Source organism: Perna viridis, chromosome 6 (genome assembly GCF_037379345.1).
Source record: "Perna viridis isolate PV_CMFRI_1.1 ecotype Kerala chromosome 6, ASM3737934v1, whole genome shotgun sequence".
Taxonomy (NCBI): domain Eukaryota; kingdom Metazoa; phylum Mollusca; class Bivalvia; order Mytilida; family Mytilidae; genus Perna; species Perna viridis.
Genome location: NC_142450.1, coordinates 37937332 through 37964686, shown reverse-complemented (window position 1 = coordinate 37964686; position 27355 = coordinate 37937332). Strand labels below are relative to the sequence as shown.

At 31.1% G+C, this 27355-nt stretch overlaps 1 protein-coding gene across 3 annotated transcripts; it reads left to right on the top strand.

Annotated features, from left to right (window-relative positions):
* The first annotated feature begins 632 nt into the window (after positions 1-632).
* Positions 633-27355, top strand: LOC148614835 (uncharacterized). 3 transcript variants are annotated; one of them, XM_088589257.1, is made up of 5 exons: positions 633-763; positions 19217-19312; positions 19646-19780; positions 22299-22364; positions 24699-27355. In XM_088589257.1, exons 1-5 carry the CDS (start codon positions 736-738, stop codon positions 24884-24886), a joined length of 513 nt encoding a protein of 170 aa, XP_088445383.1. In that variant the 5' UTR covers positions 633-735; the 3' UTR covers positions 24887-27355. The 3 variants fall into 3 exon arrangements, with proteins under 3 accessions (XP_088445383.1, XP_088445384.1, XP_088445382.1); XM_088589258.1 differs by lacking the exon at positions 633-763 and adding an exon at positions 14176-14495; XM_088589256.1 differs by lacking the exon at positions 633-763 and adding an exon at positions 17016-17163.

Below are 27355 nucleotides of genomic sequence, written 5' to 3'. Positions count from 1 at the left end.
TGCTGATATGAAATTTCATTTGTCAGCAGTGGACGACGCGTAGGAAAACATTTATACTAATATTGTAAAACAGCAGTATCGGTGATTATGACACATGAACGATATTCACCAATCTGCTGATTCGTGAAAATATTAAGAAAAATCTGTTTCGAAAATGATTTGAATTCCAAATTAAAGGCCCCAAATGAGGCATGGTTGACAGCACAAACAATAATCATTCATACAAAATACACATAACTTTTAAATTATACAACACACAAAAAGTCACTAAAATTTGTAATGATGACAAGAACAGATTTGTTATGAAACAATGACTATATTCTGATAATGACTGCAACCTCTTGCACAGACTTTAGCCCTACATTTGCCTCAAACTCAGAATACAATTATATAAATCCAATGTTAATATATAAAGTACAAGGGACGATCTGAATGTTTCTTTTATATTGATTTATTGAATTAGCATGGTGGACTGGAATCATTTAATGTACGGTTGAAATAGAACTTGCGGTACCCCAAGTTCCTTTTTAAATATAAATACACTTAAATCACTAAGCTTTAACTTTACATAAACTTCTATGTTGGAGACGATACGCCAAGCAGATGGAACGACTTACAAATGTTCCGAACTCTCCTAAATTTTAATAAGGAACGATAACTCTGTACGCCTCGTTCTCAGCAGACGAAGATGTCAACAAATTTATCTGTTTAGTAATGAATGTCAACTGATTTTAGATGAGGACTGACGAAAGTAAACCACAGGGTAGGCATAATGAAAGAAACTATAAAGTATTCTCAGTCTTTACTAGTCTTTGACATATTTTTGCATGTACAGCATCGTGCCATAGCAAAGACTGCTTAACATTTTTTTTTTAGTTTACTGGCACTGGCTTTAGTTCTGACTCTGTCTGTCTTGAACCAGTACTTTATAGGCTATAAGAAATATTTTTATACGATTTCTAGATACACTGCTCTTCTTGTAAATAGAAATATTTTTAGTTTCTAATTTTCAGCATTTTAATGGGGTTGGGTCTACTAGTACTGGTCAGAGAGTACTGATCTCGCCATTTAAAGGCATTTTCAAGGCAGAAGCACTTCTCGCCAATCTGCTCACCAAAATTGTATTCCTCAGTGAAAATTGTTGGATGATGGCTCATTTTAGAGAGAAATATCAGCAATCAGATGTTTTACATTAAATTTTGGGCATGAACAACTTGTCTCACAGGAAAGAGCGAAAAATCCTTTGGCATGAATTACTTTTTGGCGAGAACTATTCCTTGACCTTTACAAATTTAATATGGAGTAGGCATTGCCTAAATCAGCGAGCACTGAGAGCTTTACCACACATGTACTGTCTGTGCGAGATTTGTCAAAATGATAAAAACATTACAAAAATGAAAAAGGATGGGGGTCGGACGAAAATGTTTGTTTTGCAAGTGCAATATTTCTATTTAAATTTCAAAGGCAAGCAAAATCAATAGTTTTATTTGAAAATCTGTCCTGTTAAATAATGGGGATTTTTTTTTCAATGAGTGAGCAAGGAGCTAATTTTTAACTGCTTGAAATAAGTGACTATGAAATAAGTTTTTTTCTAAAAAAATTCCAACCCCATCCTTCTTTTCCCTTCGCCTTTTATATAGTCGATAGCTATGTAACACTTCGCCATACTTTACAATTTTTATTAAAAGCATCTCTAGTAACAACCTTTTCAGTTTTAGCTTTTACAGTTCTCCACGAATGGTGGGAATATTTTAAACATATCATGTGACGTAAACAAAATTCAAACGCAACTGACAGCTGCAAACAAGAAAATGATTGCCTTTCCTATCTTAAAAAAGCTATGCTTCGATTTGATTAATACAATTAGAGTTATATTTTTTCCAAGGCGGGTTAGGTTCTTGACAACAGCAACAGTGGAGCAGTGGTGATACACGTACGTACAGCCACTTGTTTCCTGAAGTTTTAATAACATCACTTCTTTAAATAAGTTAAAAAAAGTTAAAGATCTGAAAACTATCAGAAATGATTAATTTACTATTACTGAAACGTAATCTTAACCTATATTTTTTTCATTTATTTGATTGAAGGAAATAATGAATTTTCTCCGTAAGACAGTCACTTTTTGTTACTTCCGGGACATAACTTTTTTTTTTGTTAGTATATTGGGGAACCTTAAGGGAAATTTAGAAAGTATACGTAATAACCGTAGAGCTCACCACGCTTCGCCGTGCTCCCTATAAAGTGGGTGCTAGGGGCTACGCTACCATTTGCTAATTTTTGGAGTGTTCATAAAATCTGGATCTGGGCTTGGAACTTGACCCTAACATGTATATGAAATCTGGAAAGTGACCCTGATTTTATTTGCTTATAAAAAGATATCTGTCAATGGTTTATTCCCCGAACGCCTACTGGATTAAAACATGATGTCATTAATTTTATGGATGAAGAGGCCATCTAAAGGGGCATACAATTAAAGTTACCTGTATTTTTTGTAAATTTATGTCAAATTCTACACATCTATATCTAATAGATGACAACAACAAAAAATATAAAATATACAAATATCATCAAAGATTAAAATTTTATTTATTGATGATAATATGGTTATATTTTTTAAATTTTACATTTGTTGTTTTCACCTATGAAATATATTTTTATTATAATTATACAAGACTTAATGTAAGATTTCAATTTTATTTCATTAAATGTCATATGAAATATAAATAAGCATACAACATAAAGTTATAACAATAAATGACATACAGACATACATTATCAGTACAGCACTATTCCACTGTTTTCAATTTCATGTTATCCAAATGTTATATGTAATTTAATATAAATATCAATATAAAACATGAATTTCCAACAAGTAACAACATAATTATTCTAAGCAGATATCACAGTGCAGCACTAATGTCACAAATGAAAACATGAATCACATTTTTTTAAGTTCTTAGAAATGTTCAAGCAAGGTGAAGAAGTTCGGAAGCAGAGTCAGCATACGTCATTAAATCTATGATTCCTGTTTGGTAACGGTTCTTCAATGTGGCGAGACGGCGGTCAATGTTCATGTATTTCTTGGCGCGTGGTCTGGTAGTTCCACCGGCTGCTCCCTGTATTCTGTTGATGTCGTTGGCATTTTAAATATCTTTAAACATCTTAATTGCAGTAAATATGTTGGGGTGGGCTTGTTGTGTCATCTTCTTTATTTTGCTGTGCCACCCTTCGATGTTGTTGTTGGTTCAAGGTCTTTGTGTTCCAAAGTGGTTCCAACGTGTTCGGTCTCCTTCCACCCACTGCTCTGTGACATAATCTGTAAAAGTCTGAGTTATTTGTGTGATGTTGGTGTCGTCACGGTCTTCAAGAGCCTGGAACCAAACATCCTCAATGGCGTCCATGGGTATAAGAGGAAGAATAGCAGCACGTCTCACTAACGTTTTCACATCATTGTTGTCTCGGTACGGTATTTGTAGTCCACTGGCTTGTGTCTTTTTCCAGATGGCCTGTGCGTAATGAAAAAAACATCTCTTAGTATGTACGCCTGGAAACACATCTTTGATTGCATTGTGAGCAGCTGTCTCGAAGTCTAGATATGCATTGGTTGCAGTGAATTGAAGTCCATGTTCTGCCATCTATAATAAAAATTATACATTATAATTGATGTAATTGTTACCTGTTATCAATTTACAAAAACTCTTATAGAAAACATGTCAATATAGTAAATTCTAAGTATTTATCTGCAAGCCCAAAGTCATAACAGTTACAAAAATGTATAATTCACTTGCACTTTTTACAAAATCTTTAATGGGATTTGTCTCAATTACACTTACTCCATATCTCATCATTTTTTTTATTTCAAATCAAAAATGTGTATATGTTTTCTAAATACATTTAGTGCTTACCTTGTCATGTAGTAGAGTGAAAAACGGGTGTAAGTAGCTTGACTTTTTCCTGGTAGGAAAGCGTATACAACTGGTGTCATTTTGTCGTCGATAAGTATGTGTATGGTGTAGATTTGGTAAAAGAGACTAGGGCATGTGTAGAAGGTACCATCACAAAAGAATTTGTCAGTAGTGGCTAGGTCTTGAAGATTTTCTGTTGCGAATGCTATCATTCTGCTGGTTTGGTGTGTGTTATCAAATAGTAAGAATCCTGTTGCTGTTTGTGTCCATTTACCCTTGAGTCTGATGTCTGTTTGAGTCTTTGGTAGTGGTGGTGTCTGCTTATGTTGAACTCTGTAAAGTGATGACTTAGCGGAGTTGAAAGTGGGCAGATGTTCAACGACTTCTCTAGTAGTATCATCCCACTCATCGTCTCGAAGTTTGTTGAGTTCTTCTGTGAATATAGTAGGTATTGGTCTGACCTCCTCTAAGCAACGTTTGGTAATTTGGTTCATAATCTGTTTTGAAACAACTTCTGCATGATCTTCTACATGACTATGTGGTTGCCTTCGAAAACCAGTGGGTATGTTGTTAGCTGTTGATAATGAGGCTGAACAACCTGGAACTATGCACCTCCAAAACACCTTGTCAGGTGTCCTGCGGTTAACTCTGTATAAGAAACCATCTAAGGCTAGGTTCTGGCCCCCTTTTCTGTTAGTTATGAACATTACATTCAGTTGTGCATTTGCCATTGTTTGACGTTGAATGAGGAATTTACATTTTTCAGTCCCCTTTATACAACTTTAGAGCTTGTGCTGTTCACATAAGCTGACATGATGAACACGAATCACTGGACAGCAATTACAGGCAGCTTGTTAAGTTCCGGACTTTAATCATTTAATTATTTGCTTAATCGCTTCAAATTGTGCAAAGCTTGGACCACTTAGTTTGTTTTATGAATTATCTAATTTTTTTAAATATTTGCTCAGTATAATAACTGTTAGATAATGCTTACTTTGAAAATAATTATTGCAAAATATTAAATTTTCTATTATTTTTTAAACATCATGAATAATGTTGTTAGCTTTTATTTATTTATATGAAATTATGAAATATAGTTTATTGCAAATCTACAATTTTATTCTTATTTTATATATAGATATAGAAAATTATATAAATGTTATACTAAAATGAAGGGTCCATCACTACACATTATTAAATTATGAATGTCTACTTTTCAATTACAGGTAATTTTACAGGTAAATTAATAATTACACATCCCTTGAGGCCTCTTAATCCCTATACCTAATGAGATGTTGTTTTAATCCAGTAGGCGTTCGGGGAACACACCCTGTCAATATTACATGCATATGATGGAAGAAATTACTACATTTTAAAATACTTTATTAATATGGAATAGGCATTGCCTATAAAAGTGAACACTGTGAGTTTCATTATTCTTGAAATTTCATTTAACCCTCATGCATATCTGTTAACCCTTCCTCTTTAGGAGGGAGACTCCCTCTTTTTGGGTCAATCTCCCTCTTAGAGAAAGTCTCCTATATGGGAGAGACAAATCTCCCTCTTTCACAAATTTCTCCCCACAAATTCTTCCTCGTAGCAGAAATATTGAACAAATTATGTTCTAAATGGCTTATTAAAAATACAATGTTTATGTAACATAATAATCATTGAGAAACAATCAACAAATAATTGATCCTTTTGTTTTATTAATTACTCAAATTTTGATTAGAAACCCTTAGTAGATAATGAGATTATCATAGATTGTATATCTTTGTCTTATCTTTGTACATGAATTTCCAGCAAAATTATCCTTCTTTTTTCTCTGAAAAAGGTCATTATGCTTATTATCTCCCTCTTAGAAAAGCTAAAAAGAGGGAGATCTCACTCTCTGAGCATTCAAAAGGTTAACAGGTATGTTCATGAGCAACTCCAGCAATATCCTTTTTTTAAGGTTTCATATTAAAAATGTACTTTGTACTTTTCTGGAACAATATCAGTTCTCCATGGATGGAAGGAATATTTTACACACACAGTGTGGGAAACCATTTTTTTTTCAAACTTGCCATTCTGGCTTGTGGAATATTGATCTTGCAAGCCAAATAGAAATTTGACTGGCCACTTTCTTTCTATTTTCCATTCATTCAAAAAATGTCTATGCTCTTTACATTTTTATGTTTTTTTTTCTGTACTATTATCTGTTTTCTCTTGGATTTGACTCTCTTCTCCCTTTCTTTTTCTTTCTTCAGCTGTCTTTTCATTTGTTTTTAAATTTATCAAAAACTTTTCCATTTATGAATATTCCCTCCCATTGAAGCTTTTCATGTACTTTACAGTAACAAAATAAGTACTCCATTTCTGAACTCATATATTAAAAATAAAATTATATTTCAACATATTCATCATCATGAAACAACAAAATGTTTATCATTGGCTTCTTGTTCATTTTCATTTTGACAATAAACAACTACTTTGCAAGGTAACATATCATAAATTACCAAGATAATTTCGTTTGAATACTAATACGAGGTGTGGAATGTTTTTGCACATCCCGTTTACCGGTAATCAAAATGGCAATTGTAAACAATGATTTACAGGTCAATAAAATTGTGCATGTCATGCCAAATTCTCTTGACATTTTCAACCTAAACTTCTTAAAATGTAGGGAACATATTTTTAATATATAATGTTAAGAGATGTTTTACTAAATAACCTGTTGGCTGGTTTAACTTTCCTTGGAACCCGCCAATCAAATGGCGGTCACCAAATTGATGAGTGTAAGCTGATGAGAACTTGCCAAATTACACATCTACTCTATTTGGTGAGCTGGTGAGCAATGGTTTCCACACTGCACACATAACCTAATATGATATAAGCAAATGCACATCAAATATTTTTGACACGACTGACCATCTATTTTAAGAAGATAATGAATGCCTTTCCTAACTTACAAAAGCTATGCTTCCATTTAGATAATACAATCAAAACTATATTTTTTTTAAGGTGGATTGGTTTCTTGAACATCCTCTAGAATTTAACAGTGGAGAAAGATCTATATGGATGTACATTTCCCGAACTTTCAAAACCACAATATTCCTTTTTTTTTTAAACTTAGAAAAAAGTAGAGAAGACCTCAAGACTATCAGAAAAGATTAACTGAGACATAATCTTAAATCAAGCATTTTTATTTGTTTGACTTAAGAAAAAGTTCAATAATAAAATTTTGTGCACATATCTTTTTGTTGAGCTTTAAGAATATTTCGTAGAATATCAAAAATATGTGCATTCATCCCATAGGCCCAGTGGTTGGGACGAAAATTTTAAGAAGGCATCATTTTCAGGTTTTTGGAAAGATATTTTAAATTTGAAGGGGCCATTTGTTAAAAATCCATATAGATTTCTTTTTTGTGAAAGGGCCATTTCATGTTAGAAAGGACAAACGGCCCATTGCCTTGCCAACCCCAGTAGTCCTAGACATTCAATATTATATATCTTGAAAATATCACACAAAAATTCATGTAGTATCATAGCAGTGTGTGAAACTCTCAGACAACCTGGATAATTGAACTACGGTACATACTACTAGTTTGCATTTCCACTTTTTTAATTTTGAAGTCGAAGTTCAATTTAGCAAACTCCAGGTGGAAACTGTCTGTCAAATCATTCAAACTTGAGCAACAATTGTTTATATCAACCCGGCCCTTTAACACGTGTACATATACCTCTTATCTAGCTATGCCTATTTCTCAGTTGAAAAGCTATGGGTCAGGTGCTACGAATTGTTGCATTGAAACCTACATTGAACAGTATATGTCCCCTTAAGACCTAAAAAAAAATCTGTGTTTCCGGTAACCCGATCCACCCTATTTTTTTCCCTAGCGATTCTTCATTTTTTTATGGTGTCAAAAAAAAAAAATATATATGGATTTTTGGTGTTTCCTTCATCATTTTTTTTTTTTTTTACTTGAATCACCTGTTCTCCAATGTGGAGGTTCAAAATTCATTAAAAAAAAAAAGACTAACAAACAAAAAACCCCTACCTACGATGTACCAACCCTAATTTTGAAGATGTTACCAGAAACACCAAATTTTTTTAGGCCTAAAGCACTTAGTTTCTGGGCGCCAAACTCAAAAGACATGTACAGTACTGCAACATTAACATCTATGACAAAGTCTTAGGAAATGAATTAACTGTAAGGTCTGATGAAGGAAAACTAGCCATCGAACTCCTACAGCTCTAATATCAGATATAATCAGAGATACATCTACTTTTGAAATAACATATAGTTTCTTCATATATGGCCAAATAGCCAATTAGAACCATTATTTCAAATACAATTAGCAATAACACCAGACTGCCGATGGAAACATTTTGGGAAAATTGCATTATAAAAATTACTAGGCAACGGGTTAAGCAAAGTTTTTTTTATTTGTCATCTCCTTCTGATATCACTAGGCAATAATGTGCTAAGAATGGATTAAGATTTATATGATCAGTACACAAATAGTTTTTAATGTCAGTTTTTAGTTTTTTTTGTTCAGAGGAATATGTGATGAGAATGTCTTCTGTGGCCATTAAAAAAAAAGAATGTATCCTTCTGGAGAAATGATCTAATGCAAAGAAAGGCTCTATTTGTATAAATGCTGCTGTTCTGAAATGCATAAAACAGTGATGGATACATCAGGAAAGGTTTGGGGGTTGAGTCACCAGTTTGTTTTTAAGTTGGTATAGGATTTGGCAGAATGTGACGAAATAAAAGCTTGTAGCCCTTTCTTTATCAGAATCACTGCCCCCTCCCTGTGAAATATTTTGATCCACCCAGTATGAAATGTTAAGACAGCTCTTTCAATTGATACTTAGCATCCCTCTTTACATTTTCCTTTCTGAGATTGATGACTATTATAAGATTTTCCATTGTCAGAAACCAATGCTTTGTACCTTTCTTGCGTGATTGAGGGAGGTATGAATTGTAGTCAACTGTGGGTTTTTTGGATAATGTGGATTTTCCTTCCTAGCATAACATTGAATGGCTTATTATGTGTCTAACATTTGTAGACAACTTGAACATTGAAATTAAACAACTGGTTTGTTTGGGTAAATGCATAGAAATCAACAATAGGTACTGTTAAGAGGTCAGAGGTCAACTATTTTCAATTGGATTTTGGTTGTTAATTATTAAACCAAATTAATCAGCAAATATAGTTCAGAGTAAAACTTGTTTAATGGTTTTGTTTATTGGCGTAAATAACACGGAATTAAACTTGATATTTTAGAAATAACTGCAAAGAGGGACCTAAGTGTTTGCATTTGAGCTCGAAAGGAGTATACCAATGGAACTATTATCCTGCGGCGGTGTATGAGATAGATGCTAATAGGCTGTACAAATTTATAGGCCTTGGGAACTGTTACATAAAAATGTATATCCATTACGATCTTTTTTCCCAATTGATAAAAAACAGATAACAGGATTTTTAATATTTTAGGCAGGATTTATGTGTATGATGATTATACTTTGAGACAAAGGCTGTGTGAACACTTTAAAAGTCTTGAAATTTACTATGGATGTTTCAATATATATATATATATATATATATATATATATATATATATATATATATATATATATATATATATATATACATGTATAGAAGGGTCTGAAAAATTCCCAATGATGTTAGAACTGTCAAATTTGCGATGCATTTTTTTTTGGTCGTTCCCTCCGCAGGACTCGAACTTGTACCACTGTGACATCTATGGCAACACCGCCTGCACAAAATTCAACACCCTAGACCACTCGGCCAGCTAGGCTATTCTGAGACATTTACATACATGTATATATGTATGTCTCATAGTGTAATGACACTATTCTGGACACTGATCTATTGGATCCAATTGATACTGGGAAGATAATGTAATTATAAGCAGAATGCAATATTAAATATTTTAATTTTCTAGTTATTTCTTGAAAGCTTACCTTCTTACGAGTGAAATGATACAAAATTTATCATAATTAGACAATTGATAACAATTTTAGAGACATTCTCATACTAGGCTATCTCCTCTTCATTAGTGGAGAACTTTCCTTATACCTAAGTGCAGATATGCATTTCACTGTTTTGCTATAATCATCTTTTAAAGGAAAATTTCCACTTAAAACATACAAAATCACAACCTATATATACTTATAAACCCTACATTTGGGGTTTTGTAAGCTTCTAACACAAGTTTTATGCCAAAATAGTGCATTTGAAGCTCATCGCATGAAAAATCACAGAAATCTGAATGAACTGAAAACCAAATACTAAAAGGCCCACTCCAGGTCTAAGGTTATTAAACCTTTGCTTATTGTGCACTTAAAAGTAGCCCGGTTAATTATTTTACATATAACCTGGGCAAATATTTAGCTTTTAAAAATATATTTCATTCTTTGTGATGGCAAGAGCCATATTCAAACATGAATCAGTTCAATGATTGTTCTGTTAACTGTGCAAAAAATCTGCATAATTGGTTGCTAGGGACTTCTTAGCTAACAACAACATAGGTCCATACCATAAGTTACATTTTTTAACCCTTGTATCAAAGCATAGCATAAAAACACTAGTTTCTAAGAAGTAAAGCAATTTTTTAAATGTGTAGGGGTATAGGCAGCTCCCTTTAAGCCAGCACTCCACATTATTGTAGAACTGCCTAATTTTGGTCTTGTAATCTGATGCTTTGTAACATTTATCACTTTAAAAAAATGTCAAGCATCTGTAAATCTATATATTTAGAAATAGCTCTAGCCAAGGCCTTCAGGATGCAGTAAAAATTTTTGGAAAAAAATTACCCACAGCATATAGGGTTACCATAGAAACCATGCAAAAATATGCGAAAATTTGCAAAAAAGTTCATAAAATCAGATTTAAAAATATCAAATTTCCCGCAAAATATCTGCAATTTTTATTTCATCCCCTGAAACTGTTCAAACTTTTTCCTTCGAAAACCCCTTCCTCATATGGGCATCGCCGGTTAGATTTTGAGCTATTTCACTTTGTAATCTACTTATTAAATTTAGCATGGTGAAAAATTGACTTACTGTCACTTTCACAATGAAGTCAAATTGTCATTGAAAAAAAGCCCCTTCAACATTGAAAATATAGAAACATTGCAAAATACTTTTAAAAGTCCCCTTTTTTCAGAAAATGTTTTATCAACAATAGATTCTTCATTTTTAATTGCTATAGCAACCACCAGTTTCCATGTATGTCATTTTTCATCCCTAGCCAAAAGTGGGAAACTAAACTAAACTGTGGAGTGCTGGCTATAATAGGGTCTGAAAAATTCCTTCAAGTGTTAGAACTGTCAAATTGGTCATCCCCTCCAAGGGACTGAAACTTGTACTTCTGTGAAATTAGTGACAATACCGCTTGCACAAAGTCCTAGGCCACTTGGCCAGATAGGCTTTATATATACTGTACTATTAATCTAAAATTTTAATTTTTCCACTCTATACAGTAGAGTCACTATTTTCCTGCTGTATTGTAACCCTTAAAAGTAAATAAAATTACTTTATTTTTATAGTTTTCAGTTTATCAGTTGTAATTGAATTGTTTTTAAACTGTCAGAATAATTGAATTTATCGGTAATCTGTACTTTTTTCCTTAGATATTTTTTATGGAAAAACAAAGGGAGTGATTTGTGAAATCATCACGTCTTCTTTGGAGTTTTGAATGACAACAATGTCACATTCCAGCAGTGTATAGTCATACCACTAGATTTTTAGGGGACAAAAGTAGACTTATACCAAAATGATTAAAAATGTCATATAATCGAATTATGTCCCAATAAATAGATTAATAGTTACCTTTGATTTTGATACTCACATTATCATATCTTGTGTCATGCTCACACATTTTTATTGCAGTTTTGGGATTTAGACTATGTTTTTTTCCACAGTGGCCAGATTTTAAAGGGGAAGGGTTATGATCATGACAAAGTATTTTAAACCTGCCACATTTTTGCGCCTTTCCCAAGTAAGAAATTCTGGCCTCTGTACGTCTTGTTTCGTTTGCCATTTTAGTATACTTTTATGTTTTTGGAGTCCACAGGAGCAACTATTTTGTTGTACCTGTGCATAATGTTGTTTTGGGGATAGCTGTTGCTTTCCCGGTGGTATGAGGGTTTCCTTGTCATTCATTGAAGACCTATGGGTGGCCTTGAGCTTACAATTTTTATTCTGAAGGGGTTGTTGTCTTTTTGACATACTCACCAAATCAGTTATCTTTATATATCAGTATTCTTCAACAATACAAAACATGGGGTTGTTTTTACAGTGGTAGCAAATATTTTTTATTTTACACGGAAAATATAGTTATTTTAACAATAAATCTCCAATAAATTACCATTATTTGTGCAGATTCTAAATTTTTATAATTTTTTATTTTTACATTTGATTTGGGCAGAGTCTCTCCCTTAATGAAGGACAGTAGAAGGGTATTGGAAGAGACGTACAACTACTCATACCTGTAGTTTTCTTGTTTGTTCTAATGCTTTCTGTGAATTTCATATAGACCTCACTCATATGAGATGCACATTAACCATTGCCTAGGAAGAACTACTTGAATGAGAAAATATTTGATATAATGTTAATCAGTGCCTGAGAAGTATTTTGGAGGTGCTATTTAGTAGGATGAATTGAGAATATCAGTACTTAGAAAATACAGTGTATTATGAACAATACATGAAAAATCGCAACATCTAGTATTTTTCAATTCCTTGTAAATGTTGTAAGAATTTAACTTCTCAGCAGCATATTTTTCTCTTTTGATTGAAGTATTTAAATGTTTAAAATCAAAAAAAATTAATTGTATGAATACTTAATTAACAGTATACATTTTTTATCAGTCCAACACTTTAAGGCCTCCATAAGTGGATGGTTCTATTGAATGGAAAATGATCATAAACTTCAAGTGTAGATTTGTAAACAGATATCTGTGTTATCAGAAGATTATCCATGTCACTTTAAAAGAATTGATTTAATACCTGAGATTGGTATCACGAATTGTATTTATTTTTAAATTGATCAATTTTTGACAAGACTACTATGCAGTCTCACATGGTTGGTGTCAAGATTTTTAAATACATGTACATTGTACTGTACATGTATTGGAAATTTAGAGTTTTTTTATTGCAGTCTGTTGTAAACCTGTTTTTCTCACAATGCCTCCTGTACCATTTTTGAAAAAAAAAATTAGAATTTTGAGCTGGCCATTGTTTTTTTTATTGTGTTGCTTAAAGCTTCATGTACATTCTCTCTTTTTTGTGTTGATTAAATGGTTATCCTGGACATTTCTTAACATTGATTTTGTATCAAACCCTTCATGTTAATGTTGGGTGATTTGGTATCATCTTTTCTATTTGTCTTTACTTCACTTCATTCACCAACAATTTTGGTTACATTCAAATTCTGGTAGGAAATAAGTGTATGTCTTCAAACATGAAAGGCAACTAAATTGCTTTGATATCAATGTCTTTCTGAAGTTGTTATAAATTTCTTTTGCCTTGCTTTTGCTCTTGTGGTGATTTCTCATATATTACATCTACTGTACATCAGATGACTCTGACATAAATGGGCCCACATAAATGAAGACATTTTCTAATTTATTGTGAAATTTGCATATCTATTTTTCAATAAGTTCAAGAAAATTGATGGAAATTATACTGATTTTAATACTCATCCTTACACATTACAAATAGTGCTGTTTTCAGTTCTGCTACAACAGAACTTTCTGTGTAATGAATTTTATTTTGCATGACATAAAATATAATTTCTTCTTTCAAATTTGTTATAAAGTCCCCCAACAGTGTCACATATTTACCACAAAGTTTTGTTATCAAATGTTCATCACAGATGTTGTAATGCTTCTTATGACCTTTAACCTTAAACATCTTAGTTTTTAATTTTTGCTGATAACATTGAAGATGTTAATATTAGTTTGTATGCACAAAATGCACAAAACAAATTAAAAAGGAATTTCACATTATCAAAGTTAAATATCAGACTATTTAAGTTCAGGTGCTGATTTTGACATTAAAAATTAAAGTTTTGTGAGAACTTTAAAGTGCACAAATGAAAACTTTAATTTTCTCAAGAAACCATTTCATTCCTTATCGCTAAACACTTATGTAATGTAGAAATTCTCACTTTGGTGTGTATTGAGATAGTTTCTTTGATGATTTTTACCTGTTCACTATTTAAATGTTATAAAATTTCCTATACTTACCATGTAGATATAAAGGTGAACAAAGTATATTTACCTATGTACTTATATCACAAAAGTAAATGGGATCAAAATTATCGATTAGAACAAAATGTCACTCTCTGTCCATCTATTTGTGCTTCATTGATTAGAAGGGAAACTATTGAATTATCATTCTACCTTAATATCACCTGATCATATTGGATTGATTCGTGCAAACGATGTCTTTGACACAAAGCAAGTGAAAATTGAACCGTACAACTGTGAGACATGATATTTATGTAGAAGAAAATGAAATATCTTATATATGACATGTTAAAACTTATTGTATAATGGATTCTGATAATGGAGGTAAGATCAAATCTAGAGAAATAATTCCATTTAGTTTGATTTTAAAAACAAGGGTAGACTTAATATGGTGAAGTATTGATTTGTATTTGAAAGTAGTTTAATATGAAATCATATGCCAATTGTTTTCATAAAACTATTATGAAATGAATGATATAATTGTTATGTAACATTATTTTAGAAGCTCAATTAAAATTTCTTTCATATATTCAATATATGTCCCACATAAAACAATATTTAATTCATAATTTTTTTTTAAAGTGAGTTTAATAGCTTATTCTTATTCTTATAATTCTCTTTATCTACTTATAAAAACTCCATATGCACATATTATAGGCTATAAGGCTTCATGCAGATATGCCCATACTTTTTATTTGTGTGCAGGTTGTACCATACATGTATTATGGATTTATTATTTGTTCTTTTTGCTTCTATTGTGTTTGGAACTGTTTTATGTGTAATAACTACAACTTTATTTTATGTCTTGCTTCTTTCATTTTTCAAAATCTAAAGGATTATTTATTGATATGATATGTATTAATTAATCATTAATACCATGTTATTCACTGCCATATCAGCCAAAATATTTGAGATTTTCTACTAAAGACCTCTTTATATCCACAACAAAAACTGAAAAATGGTTTATGAACTTAATCTGAGCTATTGCTACTTAATTGGTATCATGTTTTGTTGTGGGTTAGAATTCCAATCAAAATTTTATGTTGAAAACTTTTTAAAGAAGGGTTATATATAATGTGATCCACATATTCAGAAAGCCATAAAATAATGATGAAATTTTGACAAACAATGAAAATTGAAACCCACTAGTAAAGATATTAGGCCTAAGAAAAAAAATTGTCTGTTTATGGTGTATTTTCTGCTGACCCTAGCAAAATTTACTAATATTTTTGTTTATGAAATACTGCTGAACTATCATTTGTAGTTAAGTTCTATTTAAGTCAATAAATCCTACCACAGGTGTCCATATAAAATGATTTTACGTACCGACCTACCTACCCACCATATTTTTTCATCCAATATGACCTTAAATAGCCATATTTTTTTTCTTGGCCTTAGCACAGTTTACTGCTATCTGGTACATGTGGATAAACTGCTAGACCATATGGGAATTTATTTAAATGTAGTTTGTATCTATTTGGCTATTTGCATGTAAATAGTCAAATTGATACAAACTACTTTTAAATATGTACCTAAATGACTTGAGCTGGACCTAAAAAGTATTTAGGCCATAAGTATGTACTGTATGTATGGCAGGGCTGGCTAATTTTAGCAAAACTTTTTATAGCCATATAGTAAATATATTGAAAAATTGTATTCAGGACTGGCTGGAATTTGAGTGTGTTTCCTACCCTGATATTAACTAAAAATTACCGGTACTCATATAATTACAAAAGATTGATTTTTATATGAAATAATGACAAATGAAGTTGCTCAGATGCAAATATTAATACCTTAAATAAATTGATGTTGATAGTATTGATAGCAAAAAAACCTTATATTTCATGCATATTGACCACTTGGGAAAAGTTTATAGTAAAAAATCTTATTGATTCCTTTGGAAAAGTTCATACATTGTAGTAAAAAAAAAGCAACTGATATTTGCACATTGACTGCTTAGGAAATAGTTATAGTATTGGTAGTAAAAATTATACTTTATGCACGTTGACTGCTTTTTACATGTATATTTAAACCCATGTTATATTGGTCCTACATTTCATGTTTTACTCAAAGCTGTTTTGCTAAATAAATGGGAAACAGTAGATATTTTGTAAAAAGAAATATATATTTGACACTAGTTACCATGGTTAGTTAACTGTCCAGACCCTATGCATTTCTTGAGACCTTACTATTCTAAATGTGCATATGATCTGGAGAGTTTGAAAAAAGGAGAAAAAATAAGATATATTCTGTTGTACCATTTATTGGAATCACCCTGTCCTTCTGTATACCATTCTGTCCATATTTCAGTCCAAATTCTGATGCAGTTATCGTGCCTTCCTATGGATGGATTGATTTCAAATTTGTTTGTCCTTCAAAAACATCAGTTCAATTGGACAAATTTTAAACGAACTCTTTTCCTGGTAAAACAGGATAAAGAAAATTAACCCATTAAAGAAAGATGTTTTAGATTCATTCAAGAGAAATTCTTGTTGGTTAACAAAGCATCTCTTAGAGGTAGGAATGTCCATGATATAATTACTGTGTGGTTGATAAATCACATTGTATTTCTGATGTTTCCTATGTCTTATTTTTAATTTTGTCATGACAAATTCTTTAAATCTGCTTTAAAAAATATTTCTTTAGGGAAAAAAGGGGCTGGCTTTTAGATTATAAAAATAGAAGTCACATCAGCATGATATTTGAACAATCCCCATTTTGGGATAAATTCCAAATAAATATAGGAACAATATAAACTGTTATTGTAGTTGGCAGTATTACTTGTACACGAATTGTCATAGGTTAAAGAATTAAGTTGATTTAATCTATAAACATTTAAATGTTGAGAAGGAATTATAAATAGTAGGCTTTGTTATTAGATATTGTTAAATAACATTTAGAGCACGAAACATGGAATAGTGGTGGTTGTTAATTTTTTCCTGTCAAACAAAAGTTATGTCCATAATTATGGTCAACTCAGGATGTAATAAAGGTAATTTGATTTAGAAAATCTCATTATTGAGGAATTTACATTGTACCAATTAAAATTAAACAACAGTAGATGGTTATAAGTTTTTGCTTACATTGTTCTTTTATTTATTACAATTATTATTTCCATTTGTAAGTTCAGTTTACTTCATACAATTTGATGAAGCAGGGCCTTTTTTTTTTTTTTTTTTTAAATGTATTCAAACATGTCAGGTCAAGTTGATTGTATTGACATAGTGTTGTATAGTGGTCTTATTCTAAAGTATTTTATACTGTTATTATTAAACCATGAAAGCTTTGTTACTCCTGATACAAAATTTGAGTTGTTTTCTTACCACTATAAACATTATTTCAGAAATTAATGTCATGTGTTGGTTTTATATTTTCTCAATTGATCAGGAAATGTTTCAATATTGGCACTGCTTTTCTCAAGAGCCATAATAGTTCATATTGATTCATTTTTCAATTTATTACCTTTTTGAGTAGGCCATCCTGTAACGATCAGGAAATTGTGCTATTGTTGTATAACTTCAATACGAAAAATCATTACATGAACCATGGATAAGTGTTACAGAAATCTGTAAGATAATGTTGTATTCAGCTTTGCTGATTTTCTGTATGGCCCCTGAATGCAGATGCTACATTTGATATGTATCTATTCAAATAACATGACTAAGAAATTTGTTTATGGCCTTCCTATATGACCATCAACAGGGAAAAAGAGTAATAATATGCAGAGTAATGAGAGCAATGTCATTCTCACTTAAAATTGTGTTTAACATTCTCATTTTTGGTGTGTCATCACACTTTAATTTGGTTGGTCAATTTAAGAAATTTAAATTGACCAGAAGGCATTCAGAACTACCTAGTCCATATGTCGAGATGGAAAAATTCATATTTTTCAGTCGTAAGTATCTTCGGATATAAAAAAAAGTATAAAAAAATGCTTTGAATTATCTGTTCAAAAGATCGTTTAAATGAAGATTTTTACCAATAAAAAAGATTGTTGCTACATATTTTGAATTTACTTTCAGTATTCTGCATATGTAACCAAAGGCACCTATGAAACTTGACCTTGCTACACCTCCTAGATCTCGAAGTGCCTGATTGTCCAGAAAAGATAATATAAAAATGTAATTTGTGAGGGGAGACATTGTTTTTGTCTTGTCCATCTGTCTATCACACTTTAATATGCCCAATTCCTTGGAAACAGTTGCACTAATTTTCATGAAACTTAGGAAGGTAGTTAGGACATGATAAGTAGTTGTGCATATATTTCACTTAAGTGTCTATCTTTCAGTTGTATCTTGTTCATAGACATGTCTTTTAGTTGTTTTTTATCTGATAGGAAATGTCTTTTAGTTGGATTTAATGCTGCACAATGTCTTTCAGTTGTGTCTATCTCATACATAATGTGTTTCAGTTGTGTCTATCTCATACATGTCTTTCAGGTGTCTTGTTCATACATAATGTCTTCCAGTTGTTTTCAGTCTCATACACGTCTTTTAGTTGGATCTAATGGTACATAATGTATTTCAGTTGTTTTCTGTCTCATACACAATGTCTTTCAGTTGTGTCTATCTCATACACAATGTTTTTCAGTTGTGTCTATCTCATACACAATGTCTTTCTGGTGTGTCTATTTTATACACAATATCTTTTAGTTGGATATAGTCATAAACTATGTCTTTCAGTTTAGTCTATCTCGTACACAATCTGCAGGCCTTTCATTAAGAGGAAGTACCGGGTACTTCTACCATTCTAAGCTACTGAAATGTATATCCTGAATTTAAAATTTCAGATAGTGTTATAAATAAAAGAAAATGATGAAAAGTACCCCTTACAAAAGAAAAGGTGCCTGAATTGAAAAAAAGTAATGAAACATCTGCACATTGTCTTTCAGCTGGATTTAGTGATATAAATAAGTTTCAGTTGTTTATAGTTCTTATATATAGTGTCTGTTTGTCATGTCTTTAGTTCATGCACACTGTCTTGTTAATATTTTTTTCTTTTGCTTTGAAATAATTACTTTTAGGAATTTGAAATACTATTTTTAGGTAACACAAAGAAGTTCTTATACACTGGACCAAAGAAAGAGGAGCAGGAAGAACAATGGATGTTTTCTCCACGTAAACAACAAACTTCTCCTAGAGGTAGTAACAAGTTGTATTACAATCTGAATAAAAAGTGCTTCAGTAACTTATTTTCATAAATTTAAGTATTGCGCTAAATTATTGAGAACCTTTATTTCAAGTTTAGAATAAGCAATTACTTAAAAAATTAAAATTGTTGTAGTAATGTTCAGTTGATCTGGAAAATGTATGCATAAGCATTTTTTTTTTAAATAACAGAATTGCTAATTTTTTTAAGTTACAACAATTTTACATGGCAGATGAAATTTTAATGTTACATGTGACTAAAACATTAGTCTTTTTGGATTAATTGGTAATAGTCACCCATTTTTTTTATCGATTCAACTCTTGTAGGTACCCAGTTTGGAGTAGATGATGTTTGGAGTATACAGAAGAATGTCTCCTTAGGAAATAAGATAAAGCCTACTACTGATGGGTTAAACCTGAAAGCCAACACAACATATTACTCAAGATATGGGGGTATGAAAGGTATGCAGATTGTGTCCAAATCCATAAATTATGTCCAAATACAGACTTTTTCCTCTTTAAATCATGCACAATTCTAAAAATTACAATTACTTTAGATTTTATCAGATCCAAATAGTCAATATTCTTTCAAAAATTACAAAAGGGAACCATCTTGTAATATAAAGGTTACAGAATTACTGGCAGGGCTACATTGATAGTTTTCAGTTATTATTTTTCTAAAATTATAAAAATAGAGGATATTTATGGGATTGTTGCCAAATAAAAGATGCTACAGCTTATAAGCTTTGTACTATGACTTTGATTCAAATACCAGTACATACTGTTGTGTCTGGTGTGAGTGAAAGAACTTGTCTAATTAGGTCATCTATTATTGTTTTCCCACACTGTAAATGTGAATGTCTATGTTTCTCTGTCCTATGGTTGTCATTTGTGTTTATAATCTTGTTTTATGAAATGTTTTGGCTTCCTTTTCAAAACAATTGATTATAAAATCACAAATTCACAATGATGAGTAATAATATGGTAGATGCATGCAGTAAAGAATGAGACTTACTGTAGACCAAAAATTTATTTGACTTTATTTGAATTTTGATATTTGTTTACATTAGCTACAAACTATGAATGTTGTAATTTAAATTTCATGCATTTTAACATAAAATATTATCAAATTAAATTTTACAGATGTGTTTCTAACTGAAAAAAAGCTTTAAAATGCATCATTCATTACATTTCGTAGGCATGTTCAATTTTGTATTGAATTTTCATTGAAGAAATTTGTTGAAAGAAATTTGATTTATATTTTATCTCATTTATTGCTTTTTAAATAACTTTCTTTCACTTTGTTGAGTGTGAAGCCTTTATTTAAGTAATGAATAGTTATCATGTCACTAACTTTAATAAAATGATTTGAGTTAACTATCCATAAAGGGTGGTAATTCTAAAAGAATTGTTTTTTTTTTTAAATGGAATATAAAGAGAGAATATATGAAAGGCTTTTTTAATTGCATTTCTTGGGCAATGTTTATTCAACAAACAATGTTCAAATAGTGTCAAGTATTTTTAGCATGAAATCACAATGTCGTGTACAAAGTTAATTATAATGGTTTCAAATCTATTGTCATATTTTGGGTTATTGGGTGCACCTTTTTCATACTTGATGTAGATAGCTCTAGAGGATACCTTCTTTGATTCTGTTCTGATAATCTTAAAAACATATTTTCAATTTAAAAAATAAAGACAACCACAGTGTTTAAGAGGCAGCAGATTCCACAGCTTTAATCCAGGGATTAAAAATGGACAGAAAGTGTTACAAACAGTAATTACCTGCAGATATAGCACAGGCTCTTTTGGCATGGATAGCTTCAACCATCCCCTTTTCTTGAGAAGCATTAATTCCATCCGATTTGTTAATTTTATTAAAATATGTACTTTTGCCAGTTTCTTGGCCAATTTATTGAATATATCACAAAGGAATGCCTAATACCACCATCTAATAAAAATACTAATTAGTGTTCTCCTTATTACCGGAGTCAAGTTTTAATTTGATGGTTAATTAGGTATATCATTCTGTTTTGTAATATATGTATTCTATCTGAACTTTCTGTGTATGTGTATAGAGTTTAGGATAATGCTTAATTATGATATTAAATTTAATGATCCAATGAATTAAATGTAAAAGAATAATCTTCTTTTAGAAATCCCTTACATACTTTGGTATAAATATTTCTGTATAAATATTTCTAACCTTATATTTAGGTCAAAATGCTGAAGGAAAATTAAAGTTTCTTCGATTCAATTGCATGATCAAATACTTAGTAATGGTGTCAAATGATCATATTTTGTGTAAAATAATTAACAATGTCAAGATAAAAATATATAGTTTACCAGCAATGGATTTTAAAACACGAGACATGTGAAGCTTAGGCAACCTTTTTTGTAGGTTTTTCAGTGAGCAATAATTATCAAATTGTTCATGATGCTGAGGTTCATATTTTACATTTTGACATGAATTATTTGTTGTATTATACTTTACATTTATAGTTCACTGTAGAATTATTTATTTGAAAGAAAAGAGAAAATCCTGTAGAGCTTTTTAAATTATGACATCACATTCTTACTTCATCCAACAAAACAGTTGCAGGGGTATAATTTGTTGTGTGGGCATGTTTTTTGACTCGTCCATCTGTCACAGCTTGTTGTCCCTGAATAGTGCTTCCAGTGTTTGACTGATTACCTTCAAACTTTGATGAATGGTTAATTGCAGCAAATCTTGGATTGGATTGTTTTTTGTTTTGTTTTGTTTTGTTTTTTTGTTTTGTTTTTTTGTTGTTTTTTTTTTTTTACAAAAGACCATCATGGGGACACCTTTTTGAAGGGCTCAGTAAAAACTATGATTTAGGCTTGTCACCTGGAAAGCACCTCCCTTTTATGACCAAATTCCTTTAGTTGTGCTAATAAAGAGTACATGTACTAAATGATTAATGTATAATACAATAATAATTGATTTATTATATTTCAGGAAAAGAAGATGGGAACTCTGGATTTGGAGGATCTAACTTCAAACCTGGAAATGAAAACCAATATGGTAATACTTTTACATATCCAACCAATATCTTAGCTCACTACTGGCGATATATTATTTATGTAAAAAATCAAAATCTTGGCTTTTTCAGTGATAAAATTGATAAAGTAGAGAGATTTAGTTGTATCTATATAGGTCATGAAAGATTTACAATAGTTTGAATAATTGATTTGTGTAAAAATAGGACACATCCTTCTGTGTTATCTTTAACTTTAGATCAGGTGAAGTGACAGGCGATTGATATCAAAAACTGATTAATTTTTCATGACTTGTTTTGAAATCTTATAGTTTAGAATAGTCTCTCAGTTATTCCTAGGATGGAGTATTGATATTTCATTAACTTAAGTAACCCCAGAGGTAAATCAATATCCTCAAGTGATTATCTTTCTTCACACAAATACAGATAAATCAGACAGAAGAATTAACTATCTCCTGTTTGATTATAAATCTTATGAAAACCTGCAGCTTTTCTTTAAGGTTGAGAAAAACTGTTCCTTTAGAAAAGTCATTCATTAACCAAATTCAAAGACCCATCATTAGATAACTTATACATGTAGGAATTATTGAACAATTCTTCTTCCTCTAAGGTTATAGTTAATATATTTTGTCATATAAAAATTGGGTCTCATGATAATTGTTATGCATGTAGTCCATGAAATAATCTTATGGTCTAGGTTGTTTCTAGGAAGGAGTAATCAAGGAAACCAAGATTCTAGCAGAAATCAAAAGACAAGCAGGGACAAAGACCAGACATGGAAAACAGACACACACAACAAAAAATATAAAATAACCAAAATAGTACATACAAAGTAACAAAAGTAAATGAGCAACTTAGACTCCACTAAAAACTGGGAGCATGGACAAAGTGCACCGGTAGGAAGTGTCTTCTGCTTTTCTAGAAACACCTGCCTAGTTGCTCATAAAAAGTCAAGTTTGGGGTAGACGAAAGCGGAAAGGAAAACTATGACATGTTGAACAAATCAGTTTCATGGTGCAGATGGAGTTCATGATGACAGCCATAAAACTTCTGTAGTGATGACTTCAATCTTGTAACAACATAACCCTGTTCCAGAAGTCTAATTGTAAGAAATCTAGTGTGATACATAAAGTCAGTGTAGTTATGGCAAGCTCTGACATAACAAATGAGTTGTGATATGAAGAATCCATACACAGGTGCTGAAGAAATGTTGCCACAGGTGAAAGGAAAGCTGACAATATTGAATGAAAAGTCATCGCCTTTGTCGTATAGTCTGTAAGCGTAGGTCAAGATATGAGGCTGACTTCACAGTGTGTGTAGTATCCTTAGATATACTTAAACAGGTGGTATGTAAACAGGGTCCAATTATATGTCAGCACATTGTCTTGTTATTATTGATTCTAAATTTTTCATTTGTGAGAAATGGCAATTGAATAAATGCAATATCTTTTCAGTGATGCTTTTTAGATTATTCTAAATATAGCATTGAAACAGATTTTGATGGAATATTTTTCTTTTACTCTTCAATGTACTTTGTCTGCTGGCTGTTTTTATTTACTTAAACAATTTATCTATTGTTGACTAATACATGTAATATTAATTAGGTAATGAAAAATTCAAAACTTACATAATTATATAACTCTTTGAAGTGGGGAAACATATTTTTGGCATATATCTTTGCCAACACAGAACTAAGGTGTAAAAATCTTGGCTGGAGTGATAAAAAGAGGGACCTCCATAAACAATTTGCTTTTTGTTCCATTTAATCAAATGCTTGGGCCACGAAATGATGATTTCTTATTTTGTGGGCAAGTGATTTAGGCTCACATACACCTCAGTATGACAAATAGAGTGATATAGTGCCAAGTGATCATGAAAATATTTATATGTACATGCCCAGTTTGATACTGTAAATATACTAATCACTATTTTTTGTAAACAGAAAACCACGAGAAATAGTACCCAAGAAATAATTTTTGAACACTATATTATGCTTAACACTTTTTTGAAACCATGATAATTTATACCACCAATATGGCCATAAAATATGGTCAAAAAGTTTGTTTGTTTGTTTGTTTGTTGGGGTTTAACGCCCAAGCAGCAATATTTCAGCTATATTCAGGCAATCAACATGAAATGATGATGAAATGAAAAATGGGATGGGACACAAGGATAATGGGGTCGACAAATTTTGATTGCCACTGGAAATAGGAAGAGGTGGGTAGGGGTGGGCAATTTAGCTCCTGGTGTATTGAAGTTACCTTTCAATTATCCCCTTTTCACTACAAAATTTGGAATGCAGTAAAGCTGTGATCACCTGATCAAATATCTGTAAGCATTTACTTTAATTATATTTTCAGGATCTACAGCAAACTCTAACAAATCATGGAATTATGACAAGAAAGGATTTAGCTATTCATCTTTTGGATCACCCAACAGTGGCATGAAATCTTTCAATGGTACACCGAATGGTGATAAGAACACTTCAGCTTCTTCATATAGTCCTTTTGGTAATTCTAGAGGGAATCAAGACAGCTCTTTATGGTGAATTATGGATTTCTCAGCTTTAATGTTATTCAATGTTAATTGTTTTTTCTTGTTCGACAAAGAGCAGTTTTAGGCTGTGCAATTTCTTGTTACCAGAATCATTGGCACTAGTTGTGTTCATGTTAAATTGTTCATCCTGTGGTCTTATCTTGTATTTGATTTGTTGATGATTAGGGGCAAATTTTTTATTATTGTTCTAATGGTTGTCTTTATGCATTTAAATGGTGCATGACTGTGTTCATCTGGAATGTGGTCTTTGTGTTAAGATAATTTTTTTTAATATTTAATAAGAGACTCATGTGTACTAGGGTATACCATTATAATGGTACATTCACTTGTAGAGATTTGTAAAGTGTGGTAGTTGCTATTTTTAGAATTTACACTTGTTTTATAGTTTGTTTATGTGTAAATAAGTGAACAAAATTATAAGCATTTGCCTTGTAAGGTTAAGGCTATTCATGTGTTAATGAAATTTTAATTTGCATGCGTTTCTTTCAGTCTTGACTTCTACAGGTAAACTATAAATTTGGGATATTAATTTTTGCTCAACAGTTGTAATGAAAGCCTCAATAAGTTTCAGTTTGAATAGAAGCAATCTTTGTATTTAGAAAGTCAATGGTATTTGTGGGTTAAGTTTTTAAATTTCGCACATGTTAATTTTAGCAAATGAATTATAAATGTTAAGTTTTTTTACATTGATTTTCATCTTTATATATTTGATGAAGTCACATAAATATAATGTACAGTGTTAATAATTGATTGAACATTTTTAGGTTTTTTTTACCAATACCCTTTTACATGCATCAATTACATTGCTTGTGTAACATTGCTTCAGATAAAGTATAAAATTTGTCTACTACTAAATTAAGAAATCAACAATCATTTAGTGCTTGATACTGAAACAAAAGTGCTCAGTAGGCTAATGAGATGATATAAATTGATAATTAGTCGGTTGTGTTGTCTCAATATTGCTGTACATGTAATAAAGGTTGCAAAAATACATTTTGCGACATAAAAAAATCAATATTGTACTTTCAGTTTCCACTAAGGGTTTACATAATTCATTTCCATTTCTTGCCACATATGTATGTAATGAAGAGTCATATTCTTATGTATCAATATGTTCCTTAATCCACTAGCCACATAGATATTCTTGAACAAAACAAGTGCAAATTGCAATTGAGAAATGGAGGTTCATTGCTGTTTTGTTTGGCCATGTAGGAAAAACTGCTTGAATAATGGATAAGGCTAGTGGTGGAAACCTACATCATTGATATGCTGTTACCGTATATGAGAGAATTAAGGAGGTAGGCCTAAGGAAAGGCACATAACTCTTGAAATCAGTGATATGTTTGTATCATATTCAATTTCACCAAAGCCATCAAGCTTTCATTTGAAACAGAATGAAATCAATTCAAGTTACTTTGATGCTTTACATGAGAATGAATTCAAAGTTCAATGGTTTGTAAGAGTTGTGTCCCTTACCTTAGGTCTACCTCCTTAATTAGTTTCATGCTTGATGTTTATAATATTTCATCTAGATTTAGCAAAAACACATTAATTTTTGTACCTTAAATTCAACAGTATTTGTGAGTTTAGGAATGCAAAGGTAAGAATTTGCATTTTGAATAGAGAAAATTTGAAGTTTAGCATAATGTCAAGTCTTTTTTATTTTTAGCATTTTGTTTTGATTGAATTAATTTTTCAAAAATCTCAGAATTTTCTTCTGTTTTCTGCATTTTATTTGAAGCATAATTTGTTACTAGTATTGTCTATAAGTTTACAAGTATATTGTGTATTTTTTTTTATTCTTAAAGGTTTATTTCACTTATTTTTGTGCAAAACTTTATTAAGATAGATACACACATCTTTCATCATTTGATCAATTGATTCTGACATCAAGATGTTTTTAATTTTGTGGAACTATTGTTGGGTTAGAATATGGTATCAGTGCAGTAAATTAAGAAATAAGTGATATGATTTCAATACAGCAAAATATTTGGAGCTAGCGATGCAATCACAATATTATGAACTGCATTAAATTTTTTGCTTGACTTAAATTGTTTTTTTTTCTTGAAACTTCAAACGGAAAGTTACATCTTAGTCTTAAATGAACAGCAGTAAAAATTGCATTTAATAATGTCTAAATTTACTTTATATGCATGCCATATTATCTGAACTAGCCCTATTGTAGTATTTGGGTAAAATATTGATGTGTTAGAATTTAATTAATGTTAATTAATTTTGTAAAAAATGTCTGTTTTGAAATCTGTTTTATTTGTTCAATATGGCTTTATTTTGTTGTATCTCCCTTTTCTTTACTTGTAGATGTCTTCATTTGATTTGAATTTAATTATGTTTTGTAGACAACATGATATGAATATTCATGACATATATTAAAAACTGATTTTTAGAGCAGCTTGCAATTGTAAATTCTGCTCAAATTTTCATTAAAAAGAGACAAGCTCAA